The sequence below is a fragment of the Gigantopelta aegis genome, chromosome 9 (genome assembly GCF_016097555.1).
Source record: "Gigantopelta aegis isolate Gae_Host chromosome 9, Gae_host_genome, whole genome shotgun sequence".
NCBI lineage: Eukaryota > Metazoa > Mollusca > Gastropoda > Neomphalida > Peltospiridae > Gigantopelta > Gigantopelta aegis.
In genome coordinates, this window is record NC_054707.1 from 31,218,142 (window position 1) to 31,239,585 (window position 21,444).

General features: G+C 34.6%; 1 protein-coding gene across 1 annotated transcript; it reads right to left on the reverse strand.

Moving 5' to 3' along the window:
- Window positions 1-209: 209 nt before the first annotated feature.
- On the reverse strand, window positions 210-21,137 carry LOC121382349. Its single transcript, XM_041511934.1, has 10 exons — window positions 20,894-21,137; window positions 16,299-16,473; window positions 11,172-11,315; window positions 9,942-10,177; window positions 9,147-9,247; window positions 8,261-8,311; window positions 7,796-7,912; window positions 5,426-5,546; window positions 4,161-4,258; window positions 210-1,585 (listed from the first exon to the last, which is right to left on the reverse strand). The coding sequence occupies exons 1-10, from the start codon at window positions 20,934-20,936 to the stop codon at window positions 611-613; spliced, it is 2,061 nt and encodes a 686-aa protein (XP_041367868.1). The 5' UTR covers window positions 20,937-21,137; the 3' UTR covers window positions 210-610.
- Between the last annotated feature and the right edge of the window lie 307 nt (window positions 21,138-21,444).

Genomic DNA, 21,444 nt, shown 5'->3' on the forward strand with positions numbered 1-21,444 from the left:
TAAATACACTCAAGATATCAAAAAGCATAAAGCATCTTGAAACAGTGTAATCCAAAATGTGTATGCATGCATGCACTCACAAAAGTAATAAAACAAAAAATCCATTTTATATAATTTACATAATTAACAAATATGTTGAGAATATATATATATATATATATATATATATATATATATATATATATATATATATAAGACCAATTGTGAAAGCCAGTGGTATTAAACATGAGAGTATATCATTGGAAGCCAATTAAATTAACTGACAATTTTCTCTTGAAATAATTTTAAGTTTACTGGTGTCTCACCTACAAAATATTTAGAAATTTACCTTCTGAAAGTATTTACGCTTTTCTTTTTCTTTTTAAATTTACATAGCTGAATTTACAAAGCCTGTTTTTGACTTGCACTCGTGTAACTACATGTATTAACAATACTGAAACACCTGCGTCTTAACAAAAACAGGCTTCGTAAATTGAGCCTCAGTCCGATTTTAGCTTTAAATTTACAATCTTCTTTGACTGGGACTATTTTTGAAAAGCTTATCTGACTGAAACATTACATAATTAAACACCAAGAGCACTGTGTTGTTTGTGAATGTTGAGAGAGGCTATCATCTCGAGTCTTCCCCACTGTCGGACACCTCCGAGGACGAGCCGGATGAGGCTGCTGCTCCAGTGGTCGACTGAATCCGTGCATCACAGGATATCTGTCCTTGTTTCTGTCGGCATCGCAGTCGGGGCATTTCAGCAGATCTTATCCTAGAATAGGTCCTTGTCGCCTGAACACTTTTCATACCAGTCTTTTTAGAATCGGCCACAACTGGTAGTGTTCCTTGTTTTTGGTGGCTTGAAGGTTTCCCATCAATATCAAGTTTTGCTCGGTTTAACAAGAGTCTGCTTCTCATCTGCGTTTGAGATGGTTTTACCGCTGGGGAATCGGACAGTGGTCTTACAAACGGTTTCTTATTGGAGCAGAAATTCCTGTCACTGTCTGAAAGAGATTTCTCTCTATTGATCTTTAAAGCATTGGTTTTGGATGTAATACTTGATGATGATTCCACGATGAATGCTGTTTCTCTTTCTAGAAGAGCATTATTGGATTCAGAATGCTTCAAAGAACCTTCTTGTTCACTGAAAGACTTTTGCTTTGACAATTTTCCCAAAGGAGGTCGTAACTTTGTACTGGGTTCCCTGTTAGATGAAGAATCTGCTTGCTTGCTGCCATTCTTCACCCATTGTCCGTGCAGTGGTTTCAACATTCTAGGATTCACAGCTGCACCATTTTGCTGACCAGTACTAGTACTGAACTTTTTAGAAGGCGCATTAGTTTTCGTTCCTCCATTGTTGTTAGAATATTTGTGACCATTTATTTTCTTTTTCTTACTTTCTTCTTCCGAGGATGATGATGAGGATGATGAATCATCACTTTCAGAGCTTGAGCTCACTTCACTACTACTACTAGAGAAGGTAAAAGTACCTTTAAAAAGATCTATTTTTGCCTTTTGCCTCCAGTTGGAAAGTGAGCTGTCATTTTGTACAGAGGCTTTAGGTGGATCTCTTTTCCAAATAGTTGGTGGAGCAGAGACCTGCAAAATTAAAATACATAGCATTAAAACACATATAAACTAACCACTAAACAAAGCAAAAGAAGAAATTTTGAATGTAACTAGAAACAGTGTAAATAATCAGGTCCAAACCTTTCTGAAATCGTAACGGTTACCATAATTGAAGTCCATACAAAATGGCAACAGAGCATTATAGCCCTAAGAATAAAAGTCATTGAAGTCAATACATTATGGCAATAGTGTTAAACACTTGATAATATAAGTCATTGAAGTCAATACGTTATGGCAACAGTGTTAAACACTTGAGAATGTAAGTTATTGAAATCAATCCATCATGACAACAGTTTTAAACACATGAGAATGTAAGTCATTGAAGTCAATACATTATGGCAACAGTGTTAAACACGTGAGAATTTTACAGTTATTAATGTTAATACAATATGGCAACAGAGTAATTAATAGATGTACAGGTAATCTGTAAACTGTAGCCAGCATGGAAAGTATAATAGCTGATGAACTCTGCCACTTGTTGTTGGCTTATTTTGAAATGCCTGCAGAAACACTGTATTTTTAACACCATACAAACATGTTTACTGGACCTAGTATAATAAAATTGGCACTAATTTTTTTCTTTCGAAGTAGCATGTTGTCAAAGACCACAACCGATTGCTTATTGTTGTACTTGCAAGGTTACAGAGGTATTCTACATTCACTGAATGCATCTTTGTCAATGATTTGTCTCACTGGAAATTCTTCAATTAAATTAATAGATGTAATTTACGAATATTGTAAATATATTAGGTAATTATTGCTTCACTGAATATACTGTGAATGCCAGTACCATGCTTGCTGGTCTACTGAATGAAAATAATTGCATAAGTATCGGCACACATTTAGTTTGCACATTTAACGTACATCCAAAAGTGAACAAAATACAAACTCACTCCAAATGAACACTTGACAATGAAGTGTCATTAGTGATGTATGCACAAGGTGAACAACAGCAAAATACAAACTCACTCCAAATGAACACTTGACAATGAAGTGTCATTAGTGATGTATGCACAAGGTGAACAACAGCAAAAAGTGTCACAAACAATTCACACATAACTTGGCAAGTTCACTCATCTAAATATTGTTTAAAAACATTAAATATTCAGAGACACACACACACGCTTCTAATTGTGTAAAGGAGGATGAACAATGTATCACATATTCTCTAGAATACTAATCATTTCTCAGGTCATACTAATTATTTTTACTAAATTTGCATTCCAAATTTTACTATGTAATTTTATACTGACTATAAATATTCATAGTTTTCCTGCAGTGCAGTTAATTTCACAAATCGTGTTAAATTGACCAATGGTCATGCAAAACAGTGATAAAACATGCCAAACATTCAGCTACCCGATCAAGCCAACATTTCACTGTTTCCAAACTACTGCACTTCAGCAAATAAGCAAGTTTGTATTTATCTCTTCTCTTAAAGCTAGTCTGAAATATGAAAATAAAACCGCATACAAACATGCATGTCACATGACCATTCTCCTTCTCACCATCAGAGTGACTGCATAACTTATTTAGAGGTAAAATCACTCTGAAATTTGAAAGACATCAACATATCTTTCCAAATACAATTATTAATGGCACTGTCCTCAGTTTGCAGCCATTGAAAGATGTTTCTGACCGACAGTCATTTCAAAGACTAAATACACTTTTTTGTTTAGAATACTAATGTCTGTCTATCCAATGTGTTAAAGTTTGTTTTGTTTAACGACACCACTCAAGCACATCAATTAATTAATCATCGGCTATTGGATGTCAAACATTTGGTAACCGACTCATCAGAGGAAACCCGCTATATTTTTTTTAATGGAGCAAGGGATATTTTTATGCACTTTCCCACAGATAGGAAAACACATACCACGGCCTTTGTCCAGTTGTGGTGCACTGGTTGGAATGAGAAAAAACCCAATCAGCTGATTGAATCCAGCGAGGTAGTTTGATCCTGCAACGCAGGCACCTGAAGTGAATCCAATATGTTTGTCGCCATTTGTTAATATTTGCTGCAGTCATTTTTTATTTTACTTCATAACATATTTTGAAATTATTGAGAGGTAAAATCCAGTTTGGGCTACTACAAACATTAGAATGACAACAAGCATCTCATTTATACAGATCCTGATATTCAAGAACAAAGATTTTACATGTAGTCATCAAAAAAGCACTTAGTTGGAAAAATTTTTACAATGGAAGCAAACTGAACAGTCCCTTTCACAACAATTCATCTTAAACAATGTGCAATAAAAGCATTCAAAAAGGTAAAACATTCTCTGTAAAATACAGTAAAAATATTCACAAGAGAATCTTTGTACAGGAGACAGCTTCACTGTGACTGGATAATTTGACATGTGATAGATATCACCCAATTTGTTTAAGCTAGTATGGGGTCATTTAAACTGGAACTTTTGTTACTGTTTTCTGTTTTATTTCTTCATATATGGTACCAGAAGTTGTTTCTGTGATATTGAAAATCTTTAATTCAGCCTTTCTTTTGTAAAATAAATTAAAAAATAGCTCTTTAACATCTTACAATTTTAAATTCTCCTTCACATTTCGTGATTAGTTGTGCCATCTCATCTTTCCATTCCATCATGTTCACAAACTTCTGCACAGTCTCCAGCAAGTCACCTGTAATAAAATACCAACGGTACATTTTCATATTTTAAGGTGATACTTTTAATGCATATCTAGTCAGTCTTACTATAGTAATAGACATTTTTAAAACCATGTGCAAAATTTATCTTGTATCACACATGTGCGTTCTGAATTTTGATCTTCAAAAAAGGCACTTGTTTGGTACTTACTTGATACATGTATATGATTTACAAATTAAGTCACATTTTTTTTGGAACTTACAGACTGCTGCAGATAATGATTCTTAACATGAAGTAAATCCACGAAAGGTGTATTAATAATAAATTTAAGAAGTGTAGTCATGTCACATCTTTTGACATTAAATGTTGTTGTTTTTGTAAAAAGGAGCATCAGAAGATTTTATGGGGCAGATAAATGGGTAGAAAAAGTTGGAATGACGAGTTATGATGAAAAATTTGAATGACAAAGCAATGATGGTTCACATGTGCTACAAAAATGAAAAGAGTTTATAAAAAGATATTAATTAATATTAGCAACTCAGTCCTGTTCAACATGCTGAGAAAACCTGGAACAACTCAGCCATGTTTAGTATTTTTCTCAAATACTCCAAATTATTCAACAACAAAAATAGAGTAACTGGTTACTGTTTTAAGATATCAAGTTTATCCCGCTCACACTGAATGGTGAATGTTGTGAGGCTCTGCCAAAAGGCATTTGCCATTCGACCTGAGCACAATACACCTGATATCTTAAGACAGTAACCAGTTATTTTATTTATTCTGTAATCCTACATAATATGAAAAAATTATTGATTTGAACAGTTTTATTTTACGATTTTACCATTTACTAGGCCCACGTGTGTTGAATGTCTTGTCACTTATATCTATACACCAACGCAAAATAGTTCTTAAAGAACAATTTATTTCTTATTTTTAAAATAAAATTATCTTCAAAAATGGTTTTTAAAAATCCAAACCATCAACTGGAAATAAAAAAACAAGTAACTTTGAACAATACAACATTCCATACAAAAACACAGAAAATATAGAAATTTATCTAGTCATCATATCTTTCCAATATATAAGTAATTGTAGAATAAACATACATATATTATCTTAATATCAAGAACAGTTAGTTCAAGTTGACTAAATAGTAAACAGGTACATAAATAGATTAAATGTAGTATTGCTATGGCCATACCTTCTGCTAGAAAATCCTTTGTTCTCTTGTGATGGGAGAAAGGACCAACAGCGTTTCTATTAAATAACACACGAGGAACATTCCAGCGGACATTGTCAATAATACCAGCAAAAGGATAAACCTAAAAATAACAATAATGGAGCGCCATGGATCTAAAAATGACACTATTACAAAGCTATGCACCATGTAGTCACTTTGTCGGTAGTATTTCACAGCTTTTACAAATAGAGTATTCACCTCTACAGTTTGTTACATTAGCTTCTTTTTCATCATTACAAAATTTCTCTATATCTGAAGAAAAAAAAATCGAGAAAATGTAGGGTTTTTTCAGAATGAGTTCAAGTGATATAGAAGCTTTTTTCTAAGTGGAATGTAATCAAACAATTTGCCTCAACTGAACAAGCAATATGGGCGGTGTACCGAGCATTGATTGTTAATTAGGAGGTTAGTGACTGTGTCAGACCTCAAGTGATGTGCCCATGACTAACACCAGGTCAGTATATGGGCGGTGTACCGAGCATTGATTGTTAATTAGGAGGTTAGTGACTGTGTCAGACCTCAAGTGATGTGCCCATGACTAACACCAGGTCAGTATATGGGCGGTACTGTACCGAGCATTGATTGTTAATTAGGAGGTTAGTGACTGTGTCAGACCTCAAGTGATGTGCCCATGACTAACACCAGGTCAGTATATGGGCGGTGTACCGAGCATTGATTGTTAATTAGGAGGTTAGTGACTGTGTCAGACCTCAAGTGATGTGCCCATGACTAACACCAGGTCAGTATATGGGCGGTACTGTACCGAGCATTGATTGTTAATTAGGAGGTTAGTGACTGTGTCAGACCTCAAGTGATGTGCCCATGACTAACACCAGGTCAGTATATGGGCGGTACTGTACCGAGCATTGATTGTTAATTAGGAGGTTAGTGACTGTGTCAGACCTCAAGTGATGTGCCCATGACTAACACCAGGTCAGTATATGGGCGGTACTGTACCGAGCATTGATTGTTAATTAGGAGGTTAGTGACTGTGTCAGACCTCAAGTGATGTGCCCATGACTAACACCAGGTCAGTATATGGGCGGTGTACCGAGCATTGATTGTTAATTAGGAGGTTAGTGACTGTGTCAGACCTCAAGTGATGTGCCCATGACTAACACCAGGTCAGTATATGGGCGGTGTACCGAGCATTGATTGTTAATTAGGAGGTTAGTGACTGTGTCAGACCTCAAGTGATGTGCCCATGACTAACACCAGGTCAGTATATGGGCGGTGTACCGAGCATTGATTGTTAATTAGGAGGTTAGTGACTGTGTCAGACCTCAAGTGATGTGCCCATGACTAACACCAGGTCAGTATATGGGCGGTGTACCGAGCATTGATTGTTAATTAGGAGGTTAGTGACTGTGTCAGACCTCAAGTGACGTGCCCATGACTAACACCAGGTCAGTATATGGGCGGTACTGTACCGAGCATTGATTGTTAATTAAGAGGTTAGTGACTGTCATACCTCAAGTGACGTGCCCATGACTAACATTAGATCAGTATATGGGCGGTGTACCGAGCATTGATTGTTAATTAGGAGGTTAGTGACTGTGTCAGACCTCAAGTGATGTGCCCATGACTAACACCAGGTCAGTATATGGGCGGTACTGTACCGAGTATTGATTGTTAATTAGGAGGTTAGTGACTGTGTCAGACCTCAAGTGACATGCCCATGACTAACACCAGGTCAGTATATGGGCGGTACTGTACCGAGTATTGATTGTTAATTAGGAGGTTAGTGACTGTGTCAGACCTCAAGTGATGTGCCCATGACTAACACCAGGTCAGTATATGGGCGGTGTACCGAGCATTGATTGTTAATTAGGAGGTTAGTGACTGTGTCAGACCTCAAGTGATGTGCCCATGACTAACACCAGGTCAGTATATGGGCGGTGTACCGAGCATTGATTGTTAATTAGGAGGTTAGTGACTGTGTCAGACCTCAAGTGATGTGCCCATGACTAACACCAGGTCAGTATATGGGCGGTACTGTACCGAGTATTGATTGTTAATTAAGAGGTTAGTGACTGTGTCAGACCTTAAGTGACGTGCCCATGACTAACATCAATTCAGTATATGGGCGGTACTGTACCAAGTATTGATTGTTAATTAAGAGGTTAGTGACTGTGTCAGACCTCAAGTGACATGCCCATGACTAACATCAGATCAGTATATGGGTGGTACTGTACCGAGTATTGATTGTTAATTAAGAGGTTAGTGACTGTCATACCTCAAGTGACGTGCCCATGACTAACATTAGATCAGTATATGGGCGGTACTGTACCGAGTACTGATTGTTAATTAAGAGGTTAGTGACTGTCATACCTCAAGTGACGTGCCCATGACTAACACCAGGTCAGTTTGTATCATGTCCTTCAGGTAGTAGTAGAACCGCTTGGGCAGTTCCTCTCCGAAAAACACAATGTCAGGCTTAACAACACCCTGTACAACAAAAATAAATATTATTATGCATATAATACTAGTAATAAGCTAAAGTAATCTAAAAATACGATTAACAACTTACAGGTAACTTTATTATTTTAATTTGTCTTTCATTAAAACAACAATGATAAAATAAAACAGCTTAAGTAATTCAAAAATATTACTTTTCTAATTACTAGAAACCTAAAGATGATAAAAGCAGGCATGCACAATTTCTGAAGTTAAGGGAAGGTAAAAAAAAAAGGACCTTCAATGGAAAATTATTGTGATCTGTTTTACTTCAGATTATTCTGCTTTAGAATTTGACAACATATGACTGAGGACAAATGACTGTGAATTACTACTCACTAGACATCCAGATCGCTTGCAGCGTGGGATTTTGTCATCAAAGATTTTGTCCTGAAATACAAAATGCAATTAAATAACAGATTTACATTATTAAAAATAATGCAAGTTTGTTTCGTAATGCAAACCTTGAAATATATACCTGTACATGGATAAAAAAAAAGGATGCAACTCAGTTGCTACTGAAAAAACGTTTTATGTCTACACCATCGGACATTAAGGCTTGTAGGTACTGGGTCTACAGCCCGGTACCGGCTCCCACCCAGAGCGAGTTTAAACGACTCAATAGGCCACTACACCCTCTTCTCTCTCACTAACCACTAACAATTAACAACTAACCCCCTGTTCTGGACAAACAACCCATATAGCTGAGGTGTGTGTCCAGGACAACCTGCTTAAACCATAATTGGATACAAGCACAAAAATAAGTTGAAATGAAATGAATAAATGAAATTATATCTACATGTTAACAAATTATGTAGATCGAGAGATTTAGATATGCAAAGTCGAAAGATGGAAAGGAATGTTTGTTTCATGCTATCTCAGCACATTTGAAACTACATCTAGTTGGTGACTGACAATATGTACATTTTGATATTTGCTGTAGGTAGTGAGAGAGGAAACCTGCTAACTGATATACCGGTACCAGTCATGAAGCACTAGCTGGAATGGAACAACCCATCAGCTGATCCAATGACTATGGTCAAAGTAAATATCCATTAACTCTGCCTAACATATATCTGCAATTTTTCTGATACAATGCCTCATCTGACCATTCTCACTTTATTTTAACAAAGTAGAATCTACCAAATAAGGTATTTATAATATTCAGGATAAAATATAAGATTATAGTTACTTGTCGCCATGTTTATAACATACAAGTATATACCTTGATATCTTCACCATTGTATCTCTGTCCACAGGAAACACAGGTTGCTGTTGCAAATGTTCCATGTGCCTCAACCAGTTTAGATGGGGGGATTCCAGCCACTTTTAAATACAAACAGTGAAAATTAGACAGTCACATTCATTTTTATCTCATCTTTAAAGACTGATGTAATGAGTGAGCTTTTATAAAGAAAAATAAAAACGTTTTTACAAATCCTTTTACAAAAGGATGTCTAAAATAACACAAAGAATACTGGGAATATTTGTGTTAATTTAAGATCAGCGGCAATTGCTATCAATTTGAAAATTTATTAGCAACTATTGCCTTTTTTTCTTGGTTACCGTTATATGAATGAAGAACAAATAAACAACTTTATTACACCAACGGACACTCCAAACGGAAAATATTATTCCAATTTTCTCAGTGAGAAATATTCTGCAATGGTATAACTTACAATACTATTGGATGATTTGACGCTTGCAAATCAATGACTTTGTTGGTACTAAAGATGACATCTTCACGATTTGGCAAACAGACTAACTAACATCACATAGTTTAAAGAGTTCGCGTTTACAGCTCTAAAACCATTGTTAAATTTGTAATAAAATTTTATTTTAATGCCCCACATGAAATTATTTCACTCGGAACATAATAACTTGTACGGTAACTTGTTTATTATTCTCAAGAAAAACATACTACATTACAAAATACTGCCTGCAAAGAAAACAATGTTACATCTCTCAAGAAAAACATACATCATTACAAAATACTGCCTGCAAACAAAAACAATGTTACATCTCTCAAGGCCATCAATGTTCTGTGTGTACATCCTCAGCAACTGTCCCTTGTCATGCAGAAGTCGAGCAAAATAGTGGATGTAGTTTGGTCTGTATTTGCCCGATGGGTACAGCTCCTTGGCTAATGCAAAGAATGGTCTGGGAGTTTGGTGGAAGTAGTCGATGTCAAAGATTGCCTCTGGGTAAGGAATATTGTACTGTGCAATGTTGTCATACAAGCCTGTTTCAGGAGTCCTAAATAAATGGATAAACAGAAAAGAATATAAAAAATTACTTGCAAAAGTTAACACATGTATATGTACATACATATTAATAAAAAACATTTAAGGTGGTTTCAGTGGAAACAAAAAAGTGAACACCATTCACCTTAATGGCTTCAATGAGTACAACCCTTCTGGTTTTGACTACTAAGACTTTTTTTTATACCCCCATCTCATTCATTGTTATTGTTATCCTAATGGTCAACTCCTGTTTCACTCAGTATTGTTTTTAACTTCCAAGCTAGCCTTCTCTATTTTAAACCATAGTGGATGAATGCCTAACAGTTATTTGTTAATTCTCTCGATGATACTAATTTTTATATTGATGAAACATGAAATATTAAAAAATATTTTTATATAAATTTTATTTTAAGGTGGTTTCAGTGAAAACGATTTTTTTAAAGTTTTATTTAAAAAAAATACTGATATGTTTTGCTTGAGAAGCTATAACGACATTGGTTTATTTAATTTAAAAACAAATAAGTATACCGGTACCAGAACTGTTTAATGAAATCTAATACTGGTGAACAGAACGATTAAAGATACCCCAGCACAAAAATGTCATTGACTATTTATTGAGAGTCAAAGGTACACCATATAAATGAATTGATGAAATTCATGAAATTTAAACTTGACACGATAAAGCTATACACAAAATTTCATTGCAATAACAGTCTGGAAAACAAATTTTCGGATCCAACTTCAAGGGTCATAACTGTCAAAAATGGGTAAATTGCCATGAAAGTCAAACTTGCTCTGTAATACAGCTATACACAAAATTTCAGTTCGCTATATGTCGGACAGACAGATAGACAAAAGGGATGAAAAGTATAGTCCCCTCCAGTATTGGATGGGTAAAGGACTAATAATTATGATACCCATACCTCCCCACTCCCAATATCAATTCTGGAAGAGAGCCAATTGGATAACATGATAAAGAACATGACACTAGGTTGTATTACATGTACCTGAAGTCTGGAATTCCACTTGGTGTACTGATGCCTGCCCCAGCCACCACCACTATGTTTTTCACCTGCTGTTCTCGAATCACACTGGCCACATCCGATAGGTGTTTTATTGTTATCTTCCCACTGCCAATACAGAACTTTCTCCTGGAATCAAACAGAAGCAGATTTGAACTATGGTAATAAAATAATTTTGCAGCAAAGTAGAGTGACCAAATAATTATGGACAGAAAATAGACAAAAACATGCAATAAAATAAAATAAAAACATGCAGGAAAATAGACAAAATCACACAAACTGTATTTGAAGGATTTAATTATGTCCAAGATATCTGCCATTAAAAAGGTGCACCTCACAAACATGATACACATCTTCAGCCACATTCCTAAATACTGACAACACTAAACCATGATCAGCATTCGAAATAAGCACTTGTCTGGTTGTCCTGATAAGTGAACATTTACTCGGACAAGCATCTCGGTGAGTATCCAGTGGACAAGTAAAAACAAGATTACAAAGCAGTATCATGATTTTGAGCAATTGTTCTAGGTCAATAAAACGAAATCAGCAGTGTCACATCACAAAAATGTTATACAAATATTGTGGGTTGCGAGTTCAATAATAATCTTGATAACATAACAGTCTTAGTTTGTGACTATTTGTAACACTATGAGGTTCCGATTGAGTTCCGAATGCCAAACTCGGTACATCTTGCCTGACATAAATAATCAACAAATCATATTTCGACACCAGTCATGTTTAAAAAAGAAAAAAAGTTCATTGTTTTTATTGTTTAATTTTAAAACAAAATACATGTAATTGCATGTAAATCACACCAAGCCAGTTTTCCTTTGATTTGTAGGAATTACATCATCGGTAATGTGATAAATCGAAAACCTGTTAAATGGTTAATGTAAGATATAAAATATATTAAAGTAGTGTCGGAAATAGAATAAAACAGATATTCGTCGATTATTTCTTTCATATTAAACTGACAAGTAAATATTTTGTAAATATCTATTGAATGATACTCTACCTAATTTAGCATTTACTTGTTTGGGTTCTCATTGATGTACAAGGTGGTGTTTACTCTTAAAATTAATAGAAAGATGTCAGTAAACAGGTGAATTGTGTACTTTATTGAAACAGGCTATAACATATTTTGATCGACATACATGTCAATTTCATTTACCCTTAAACACACTTTTAATTTAAAACTGCAAGTTATCTGAGTATTTTGAATTGCAGCATAAATTATTAATTATGATCATCATATTTAGTGATATAAATTCAATATAAGTACATTAGAAATTTACACAATCGTGCAACCACTTAAAGGTGCTATATCATAGTTATATGTGAGCATCTGTTTGTGATAAAGATTCTCCAATACAAATGTATTTTCTACTAGTAGATAAAATTATTTTGTTAGAATCATTTATAGGCATATAATTGAAGGTGTAGTCTTTAAATTTTAAAGCAAAATTTAATTTAAAAAACATTATTTGCATGAGCTGTCATTATGCAACTTGGAGATAGCACCTTTAATACATAGCACCTTTAATATCGGTATAATAAATCACACTCAGAATGGTTTTTGACAGTTTTGCTCAAAAGTTACTTAGAAATTTCTACAAATATTTTGTTTTAGAGAGGGATGGTCATCAGAGACGGTCCCTCACATATTGCAACAGCAATGAATTTGACACATCGATCAAAATTGGTTATAGTCTGTTCCAATAAAGTGCACAAATCACCTGTTTAATGACATCTTTCTTTTAATTTTAAGAGTAAACACCACTTTGTACATCGATGAGAGCCCTAACAAGTAAATGCTAAATTAGGTAGACTATCATTAAATAGATATTTACAAAATATTTACTTGTCAGTTTAATATGAAAGACATAATCGACGAAATTCATTTTTATTCTATTTGCGACACTACTATAGTTAACTTTTATTACTATTTTATTATTTATGTGTAAATTATATTCATATATTTCTCTGCAGTGAATTTTATGCAATATTTTAAAATAAATTTTGTATGACAAAACAAACTTATAATAAGTCAACAAAACCCAGGTGAAAAGGTGGGATAAGCCCGATCACATGATTTCTTGTTACGTATAATCAGAACAAGTCTTGAAATAACAGGCCCAGGATGAAAATGTAATTTGTTTTGCCTATTCTATAATATGGCTTGCCTACCCTCTCTCCCCTGAATAAGCATCTGGTCATGGACGTTGTCCAGTACAAATTTATTATTTGTCAAAATTTAAATTGTTTTAAACAATATTTATTCTGTCTTGTACATAGTGGTAGGGGTTCATTGACAGGCATAATCCTATATTAGGACCTTTCCCCACAAAGTTAGAACAGATACATTCATGTAAACCAGATGACAGTCAATAGTAGCATATACATAACTGATAGAAGTAGTAACAACAGCTGTGGGTAACTGAACATAAGTAATCAGTTATGATACAAAACTGACTACAGATTAAAGAGAAACAGGATACAAAGAAGTAGAGTAGTAGGAGAGACATGAAAGAGGAGAGAAAGAAAACAGACTGACAATCACAAATTTAATATTAGTGAACATTGTCAAACACAAAATGAAGTTTTCTGTGTTGTACAAGTGTGATGTAGTATGTTATAAAATACATATTTCAAGTCATTTTATTACCATATCATGCATACATGTGCTTATACTTGAACTGTTAATAGAATTCCTTTACGTTTTCGAATTTTATTCTTTCTGTTGTAATTTTTAAACATATATAGATTTCTATTTAACCAAATTAATTTTTCAATTTGGCTTTGTGGAAAGATATCAAATGTATTTCATTTCCAAATGAAATTGCAGCATGTCAGAAAGTCCAACGATATGTCAACTTGTTTGATTATGAACAAAACGCCGCTCCCATAATCAAAGTGTTATAAATTGAATTATTTTATCCACAATTGATTGTAGTTGTTATTTTCCAATTTTATTACTTTTTCGCTATTTAATAGTAAACAGGATACAAGACAGACTTTTACCTCAACCCATCGAAACCATACTTTTTACATTGGGCTCAATTTTGTCCATGGTTATAATGTTTAGATGGGTTTCATTACATCATGAAAAGTAGTTCTAAGGGTACAATATAATTATAGTACATGTTTAATAAAGGACAATAGTAACATTATTTCAACATTTGGTTGAAAGGCAGAGTTTAATTTTTGACAGACTCAAATTGACTGACATAGGTAAATGTAATTTTTACAGTAGTAACATTATTTCAACATTTGGTTGAAAGGCAGAGTTTAATTTTTGACAGACTCAAATTGACTGACATAGGTAAATGTAATTTTTACAGGCATCGCTAAAAACATTATGTCCAGGCCTGTAATGACCATATAACTTAGTTTTATACATATATACTAAATGTATCATGTTTACTTTAATGCTATAAATCCAAAATTCTCTTCACACATCAAAGTTACTAAATCATATCATGACGAAAAGTAATGACACCAATGGAGCACATTGATTAATTAATCATCGGCTATTGGATGTCAAACATTTGGTAATTATGACTCATAGTCATCAAGGAAACACGCTACATTTTTCCTAATGCAGCAAGGGATCTTTCAAATGCACTTTCCCACAAACAGGAAAGCACATACCATGGTATTTGTCCAGTTGTGGTGCACTGGTTGGAACGAGAAAAAAAATCAATCAACTGAATGGATCCACCGAGGTGATTCGATCCTGCAATGCAAGCACTCAACTGACTGAGCTAAATCCTGTCCTGTATCACAATGACTTCCAAACAGAATGTAACATTATACCAGTAAGCATCAAATATATATGTGCTAATTAATACTGATAACAGAAAACTAAAGGCTACATATAAAGGTGCAGTCATGGACAGTGATGTTCCAGTAATTGGTTTGCCCCTATTGATGTGATGACCAAGTATAAAAATCCATAATTAATTGTGATGAAAAATGTTAACTGTGATTGTTCCTCCAGTTTAGATATTATTAGAATTGATGTATGTTGAGGATGGTGTTTGTTTTTATGTCGACATAAAGAAAAAAAGTAAAGTTTTGTTTCATTTAACGACACCACTAGAGCACATTGATTTTTTATCTTATCATCGACTATTGGACGTCAAACATTATATGGTCATTCTGACACTGTTTTTAGAGGAAACCCGCTGTCGCCACATAAGCTACTCTTTTATGACAGGCAGCCAGGGATCTTTTATCTGCGCTTCCCACAGGCAGGATAGTACAAACCATGGCATTTGTTGAACCAGTTATGGATCACTGGTCGGTGCAAGTGGTTTACACCTACCCATTGAGCCTTGCGGAGCACTCACACAGGGTTTGGAGTTGGTATGTGGATTAAAAATCCCATGCCTTGACTGGGATCCGAACCCAGTACCTACCAGCCTGTAGACCGATGGCCTAACCACGCCGCCGGTACATAAAGAAAAAGGACACGAAAGTGTTAATAAACACAAAGTTGGCAATTTGTACGGTCTCTCCCATTGAAATTGACAACAATTTAAATCCTTCTTTACATTCATATGATTTTAATCGATTGTATAATCAAAAGTTAATTAGCTGATGCAAACAGATTATAACCGACGATCAATGATGAAATTTCAACCACTTCCTAACACTGGTCACTGTTATCATGACTGGATTCAACAAAATATGCAGTCATTTTTATACACTGTAGACTTGATCAGGTGGTGACTGCCTTGGACACGTCCTGACTATCATACCATGCCCTCCTTGGACCTAAGGGGTGGGACGTAGCCCTGTGGTAAAGTGCTTGCTTGATTCACGGTTGGTCTAGAATTGATGGGCTACTTCTCGTTCCAGCCAGTGTACCACGACTGGTATATCAAAGGCTGTGGTATGTGCAATCCTGTCTGTGGGATGGTGCATATGAAAGATCCTTGCTACTAATGGAAAAATGTAGCAGGTTTCCTCTCTAAAACTATATGTCGAAATTACCATATGTTTGACATCCAGTAGCTGATGACTAATAAATCGATGTGCTCTAGTGGTGTCATTAAACAAAACAAACTTTTCCTTGAACCTAAAATCATTGACCAACATGCTTACCTGTTTTGTGGCTGGTTGGAAGTCTGACTTCTCAATGAGAGGTTCCGCATCCCATTAACAAGAGACGCATCTGCATTCAACTTGTACACGGGACTGCTCTTAGAGTTGACAGATCTAATCTGTGCCTTCATTTTGTTCACTGGTGGCTTTATCTGCTCCAGTTTCACAACTTTGCCTAAACATGAAAAGATAAACAAACAAATGTCACAACTGTCAGAACATACACACAATTAAATTGCTTGCATACATGCTGATTATGTAAGTGCCTTTTGGTTTGGAAGTGGTTTGAAATTTACCATGGCAAGTGGCAAGAGATTTACTGAGATACCATAGTAACTGTTTCATTGAATACTGGTAGGAAAAAGAGGTAACACCACAGTTGTTATGCAAGATGTGTTTATTTTAAGCCTCCTGCTACATCAGATTTAAGCAAAGAACTGATTATTTAGTCAAAAGTAAACAAGTGTTCTGAGAGTACTGCTAAAGCAATATGTGTCCCCTACCAGGTCCAACAATGTTTTGTATCTCCTAAGATCAAGGGACATAACTCTGTCAAAACTAGGCCAATCCTCATGAAGTCCAACTTAATCTGTAATACGATAAAGCCATGCAAAAAAACCTTCTGATTAATATTTTGAAGCATTTGCAGACCTTGCTTTTTAAGGTGCACGGGTGCGATCGCGCTCGTACAGCGCACTTAATTTCAATCTGATGAGTGTGAAATACAGCGCACGTAAAATAGATGGGTCAATTTATTTCCACTGTTTACAAAAATTAACAGTTTTCATAGCTCACTTAGCTGATAGGAAGGTCCTTTTATTAAAACAATAAAAATTAAAAACATGGCAGTAGCTTCCATGCAGTCGTTAAACTGGTATTTCTCTTTGTTGAACAAATCTTGTAGATGTACCAGTCAAAATCCAATCGGAGCTACACTGCCTATTTTATTTATTTTGGAGAGTGATTTTTCACTTGCCTTAGCATATTGAGGTGTGCGATTTTCCACTCACCTATAATTTTCAAAAACCAAGGACTGCATTTGGAGGGAAAAGTCCATAAAACTATGTGTGTCAATCAATAAAAAGAAATATGTTTTGCACCTAATGCTTAATGAATGTGATAGGTTTGAATAGGATAGGATAGGAAAGGATAGGAAAGAATATAGTGAGCATAGCAACTGAGGATCTCAGTGTTCAAAAATACACAGAATAGTGACAATGCAGTTCATATATTGTCCCCTTTTTGGACAGGTTGAGACACTCGAAATTGTGGCATGGCATCATGGATTAAACAGAAAATAACTAAGGTGATTTTTTTTTTTTGTATAGCAAGTAATTACATTGGTTTTTTCAAAATTGCACACAAAACAGTTTTCTTCATATATCAAATCAAAACAAACAGAAATTATTTACAATTTACAATGTAGGCCTAATGATTCAATGTTCATGTATCGTACCGTCATACAATTTCTATCAACATATGTTTTCGATACTTTGTTTGTAACTGTATGTATCGCGAGATATTACGTCACTATCAGCCTGAACATAAACAACTAAGTGTCTTTTTTCTCTCAATATTGAAAATGCTTCAAGTCAAACTGCCAATTTTATGTTTTAATTATAATACCACAAATTGCGTGTATGTTATCAGTTTTTCCTAATGCAATATTTTGATACTAATCAAATGCCTCCCATAGTGAAATCCAGGTATCACAAATCCCTGCAAAGTTATCGTCTGCAACACTGACATCTGACCTGCCAAAGTTAGAGGATATACCACGTGATCATTACACTAAACAATAAAATTTATGGAAGGCTGGTTGGGTTACCTCTTATGTCAATCACAGCAAAGTTCTTTTTGGTAATTTCTGGTGGTGGTTTGGTGGAATTAGATTTTTTTTAAATATATACTTCTGTACCTCAGTCAGAATACTTAAGGTGACAATCTGAATTTTGGTGCCGTTGGTACATAGAACAAGAGGATAGACATTAACCTATAACAAAAACATAATGTAAATAAGTTTTCAGTCAACACTGTCTATTGGTCTGAAAATTATACAAATAGTGCTCTCTGGTGTATCGGCACACCTAAGCATTCAAAGACCATTTTCTATGTGAACACTGTCAAATACTTAATAAAATGTGTCTTTCACCAATGAAGCAGTGCATAATCTAAGATACACTACAAATTGTTTTATGTCTGTAGTAAATAAACATTTTAAAATTGTTCATAAATGTACACACACCCTTGTATCCAAAACGACTTGCATTTCCGGTGATTGCGCAGTAGATGTGGATTGGTGACCCCGCTATTTATAAACTGCCCATGACCTCAGTTTGTAGCTCATAAAAGCTACACTACTGTCCCAGGATTATTTTAGTACTCTTTTGTTTTGTCTTGTTAAAAATATTACTATGAAAATTAACGATCACACATGACCCATCTCATGATCAGTTTCGGAATCATTTTCTTGAGTGGCACAGTACTGCAGATGTATACATGTTCATTATCGTGCATGGCAAGATGCCTATATAGATTTTATTCTCAGGTAGATTGTGCACACACGTGGATCTTATTTTGCTTTTATTATTATTATTTTGGTAACAATTTGAAAATAGTGAACTGGAATGACTGTCATTTGAGGTGTAAAACTTTTGTCTTGTTTGCATTTGTATGTGTATTTCTTTTCAGTTTAAATAAAAAAAAATAAAAAAATTATACCGCATACTATAATTTAAAAAATGCAGGAAAGGTGTTTTTGGACTGGTTTTAACATTCTTAATATCAATACAGCTGACCTACTTCGCATTTATATACACGAAAGGAGGTGAATGATTTATTTTGAAATTATGATATAATTAATGATAATTCTAAAAAAAAAAAAAAATTGTACCCTTAACCCTTAATGTTGAAACTTGATTAAACATTGAAAATGGAATTGCACTTTAATTCGTTAAAAACACTGACAACATGACAACTTCCTAAGCATACTTGAGCAAAATACCAAGTGCGCCAAATCACCGAACGCACCGATACACTGGACATAGTTGTATTTTTTACAAGTCACAAACATTTTAAGATTTTGATGTAAATTATTGCACGGAGTATAGACCCTACACTGCAATAACAAGGACAAAAATAGACAGCCAATGAAACTATCGAAAACATATGACGTTTGTAAAAATATAGCGGAAACACCAGTACAACTTAGCAGCTAGGGTTGTTTTTTAGGAAAACTTAGTGTTCATAGGAAATTATCACTGTTTTTCACAATAAACTAATGTGACTTGAGAAAGTTAAAGTATTATTGTATATACGAAGTATTGTTTTTATTATATTTTAATTTTTTGCTTATCGTATCGAAAACATATGACGACAGGATAGCTGGGAAGGACTCTCTAGCAACAGAGTACTCAAGAGAACCTTAACCCTAAGATTCTTTGAATTGAATTGAATTGAATGGATGTTTAACGACACCCCAGCACAAATAATACATCGGCTATTGGGTGTCATACAATGGTAAAAATAAAAAACAAAAGGTTAGGTTAAAAACAGTGTATAGAGCTGTGCTGTGGTACATGAAATTTGAAATGTTAAGTCAAAAACAGTGTAAAGAGCTGTACAAAATAATACATATCACATTTGTAATAAAGGTAAAATTCATGTTACAAATCAAATATTACACAAAAGTAAATATAAATTTGGAATAAAATCCAGTTTCTTTTAAAAACTTTAGTACAAGTTCAGGGTGGAATCTAAAGGATTTCACCACATCCCTTGCTTCGAATATATCGTTTCTAGTCTGGATCAGATGATTACACTCCACCAAAATATGGTGCACCATCAGTGTACACTGACAATGCTCACACTGAGGTGGAGGAGCCTTCTTGAGAATAAATGAATGGGTAATGTAAGTATGTCCGATGCGAGCACGACACAAGACAATTTCATCCCTTCTGCACCGCCTATAGGAGGACTGCCACTCTCAGGACTGGCTTAACAGAATGAAGCTTGTTCACGACCGCACCGTTCCAATCATCTTGCCAAGTAGAAAAGATATAATTATTTACGTGATGTTTGAGATCACTATAGGGAATACCAGCATTGGTACGTGGCAAAGTCAAAGCAGACTTGGCAGCACAATCTGCCTTTTCATTGCCTCTGATACCAACATGGATGGGTACTCAACAAAACACAATAATCTTATTGTTAATAGATAAAAAGACACACTTTCGTATCAGCATCCCAATTAAGGGATGTTCCAGCTTCATATATTGTAAAAACTGGAGACACGAAAGTGAGTCGGTATAGATTATAAATTTAGAGGAGCTAGAGTTTTTGATTTCCTCTAGGGCTTTAATAAATGCCCAAGTTTCGGCACTAAATATAGATGCCAAATCAGGCAATCTCCTAAGATTCAATTCACTATATAAGTTATGCATTATTTTAATGTACAAAAATTTATTGGATGGGTGGGATACGGGCAGAAATTTAACCCATCTGATGGACCTTAATAATATTGACCAAAGCATCATGCATGGTAAATGACGATGTTGAAAACGTGGAAACCAAAACGTGGTATCCGCGGTATGAACCTTTTGAACTCGATGCTGCTGCCATGACTACTTGTCTGAACATGCTGCTTTACTTATTAATGTGTTAACTGTTCTCAAAATAAACTGACTTCTGAAATTTAAAGAAACTCCCATCAATACAAGTTATTAAATTACAACTAAATAAATAAACTACCCAAACCGGAAAGAACCCCATAGTTACTGTCACAAACACAAAAGACGTTATTATGGGGAGATAACTCAGTTATATTACCATTTTATATATTCAAATTGTTGTCCAATGTATACCATGTCATTTTATATGATTCATATGTATAAATAAATGATTTTATTTGATTTATTACGTATATAAACTATCTAAAATATGTACATATTATTATAATACATAATTTTATGTTTGTTTAGGTACAAAACGTACCTTTATTTATTTAAATTCCATACATGATTGTATTTTATGTCACGGGCGTAGGAAGGTGCCAGAAAGTGTGTGTGTGTGTGTGTGTGTGTGGGGGGGGGGGAGGGGGGCACACATAAATATGTAATACATGTATAAATATATAAAAACCATCGCT

Excerpts from the sequence above, each read along its gene's own strand:
- LOC121382349 (XM_041511934.1), bottom strand. The coding sequence starts at position 20,936 with ATGTTCAGACAAGTAGTCATGGCAGCAGCATCGAGTTCAAAAG. Across the intron at positions 5,547-7,795 it reads TCATGGGCACGTCACTTGAG|GTTTATCCTTTTGCTGGTAT; the intron begins GTATGACAGTCA and ends TGTTATTTTTAG. Across the intron at positions 4,259-5,425 it reads AAAGGATTTTCTAGCAGAAG|GTGACTTGCTGGAGACTGTG; the intron begins GTATGGCCATAG and ends ATTTTATTACAG.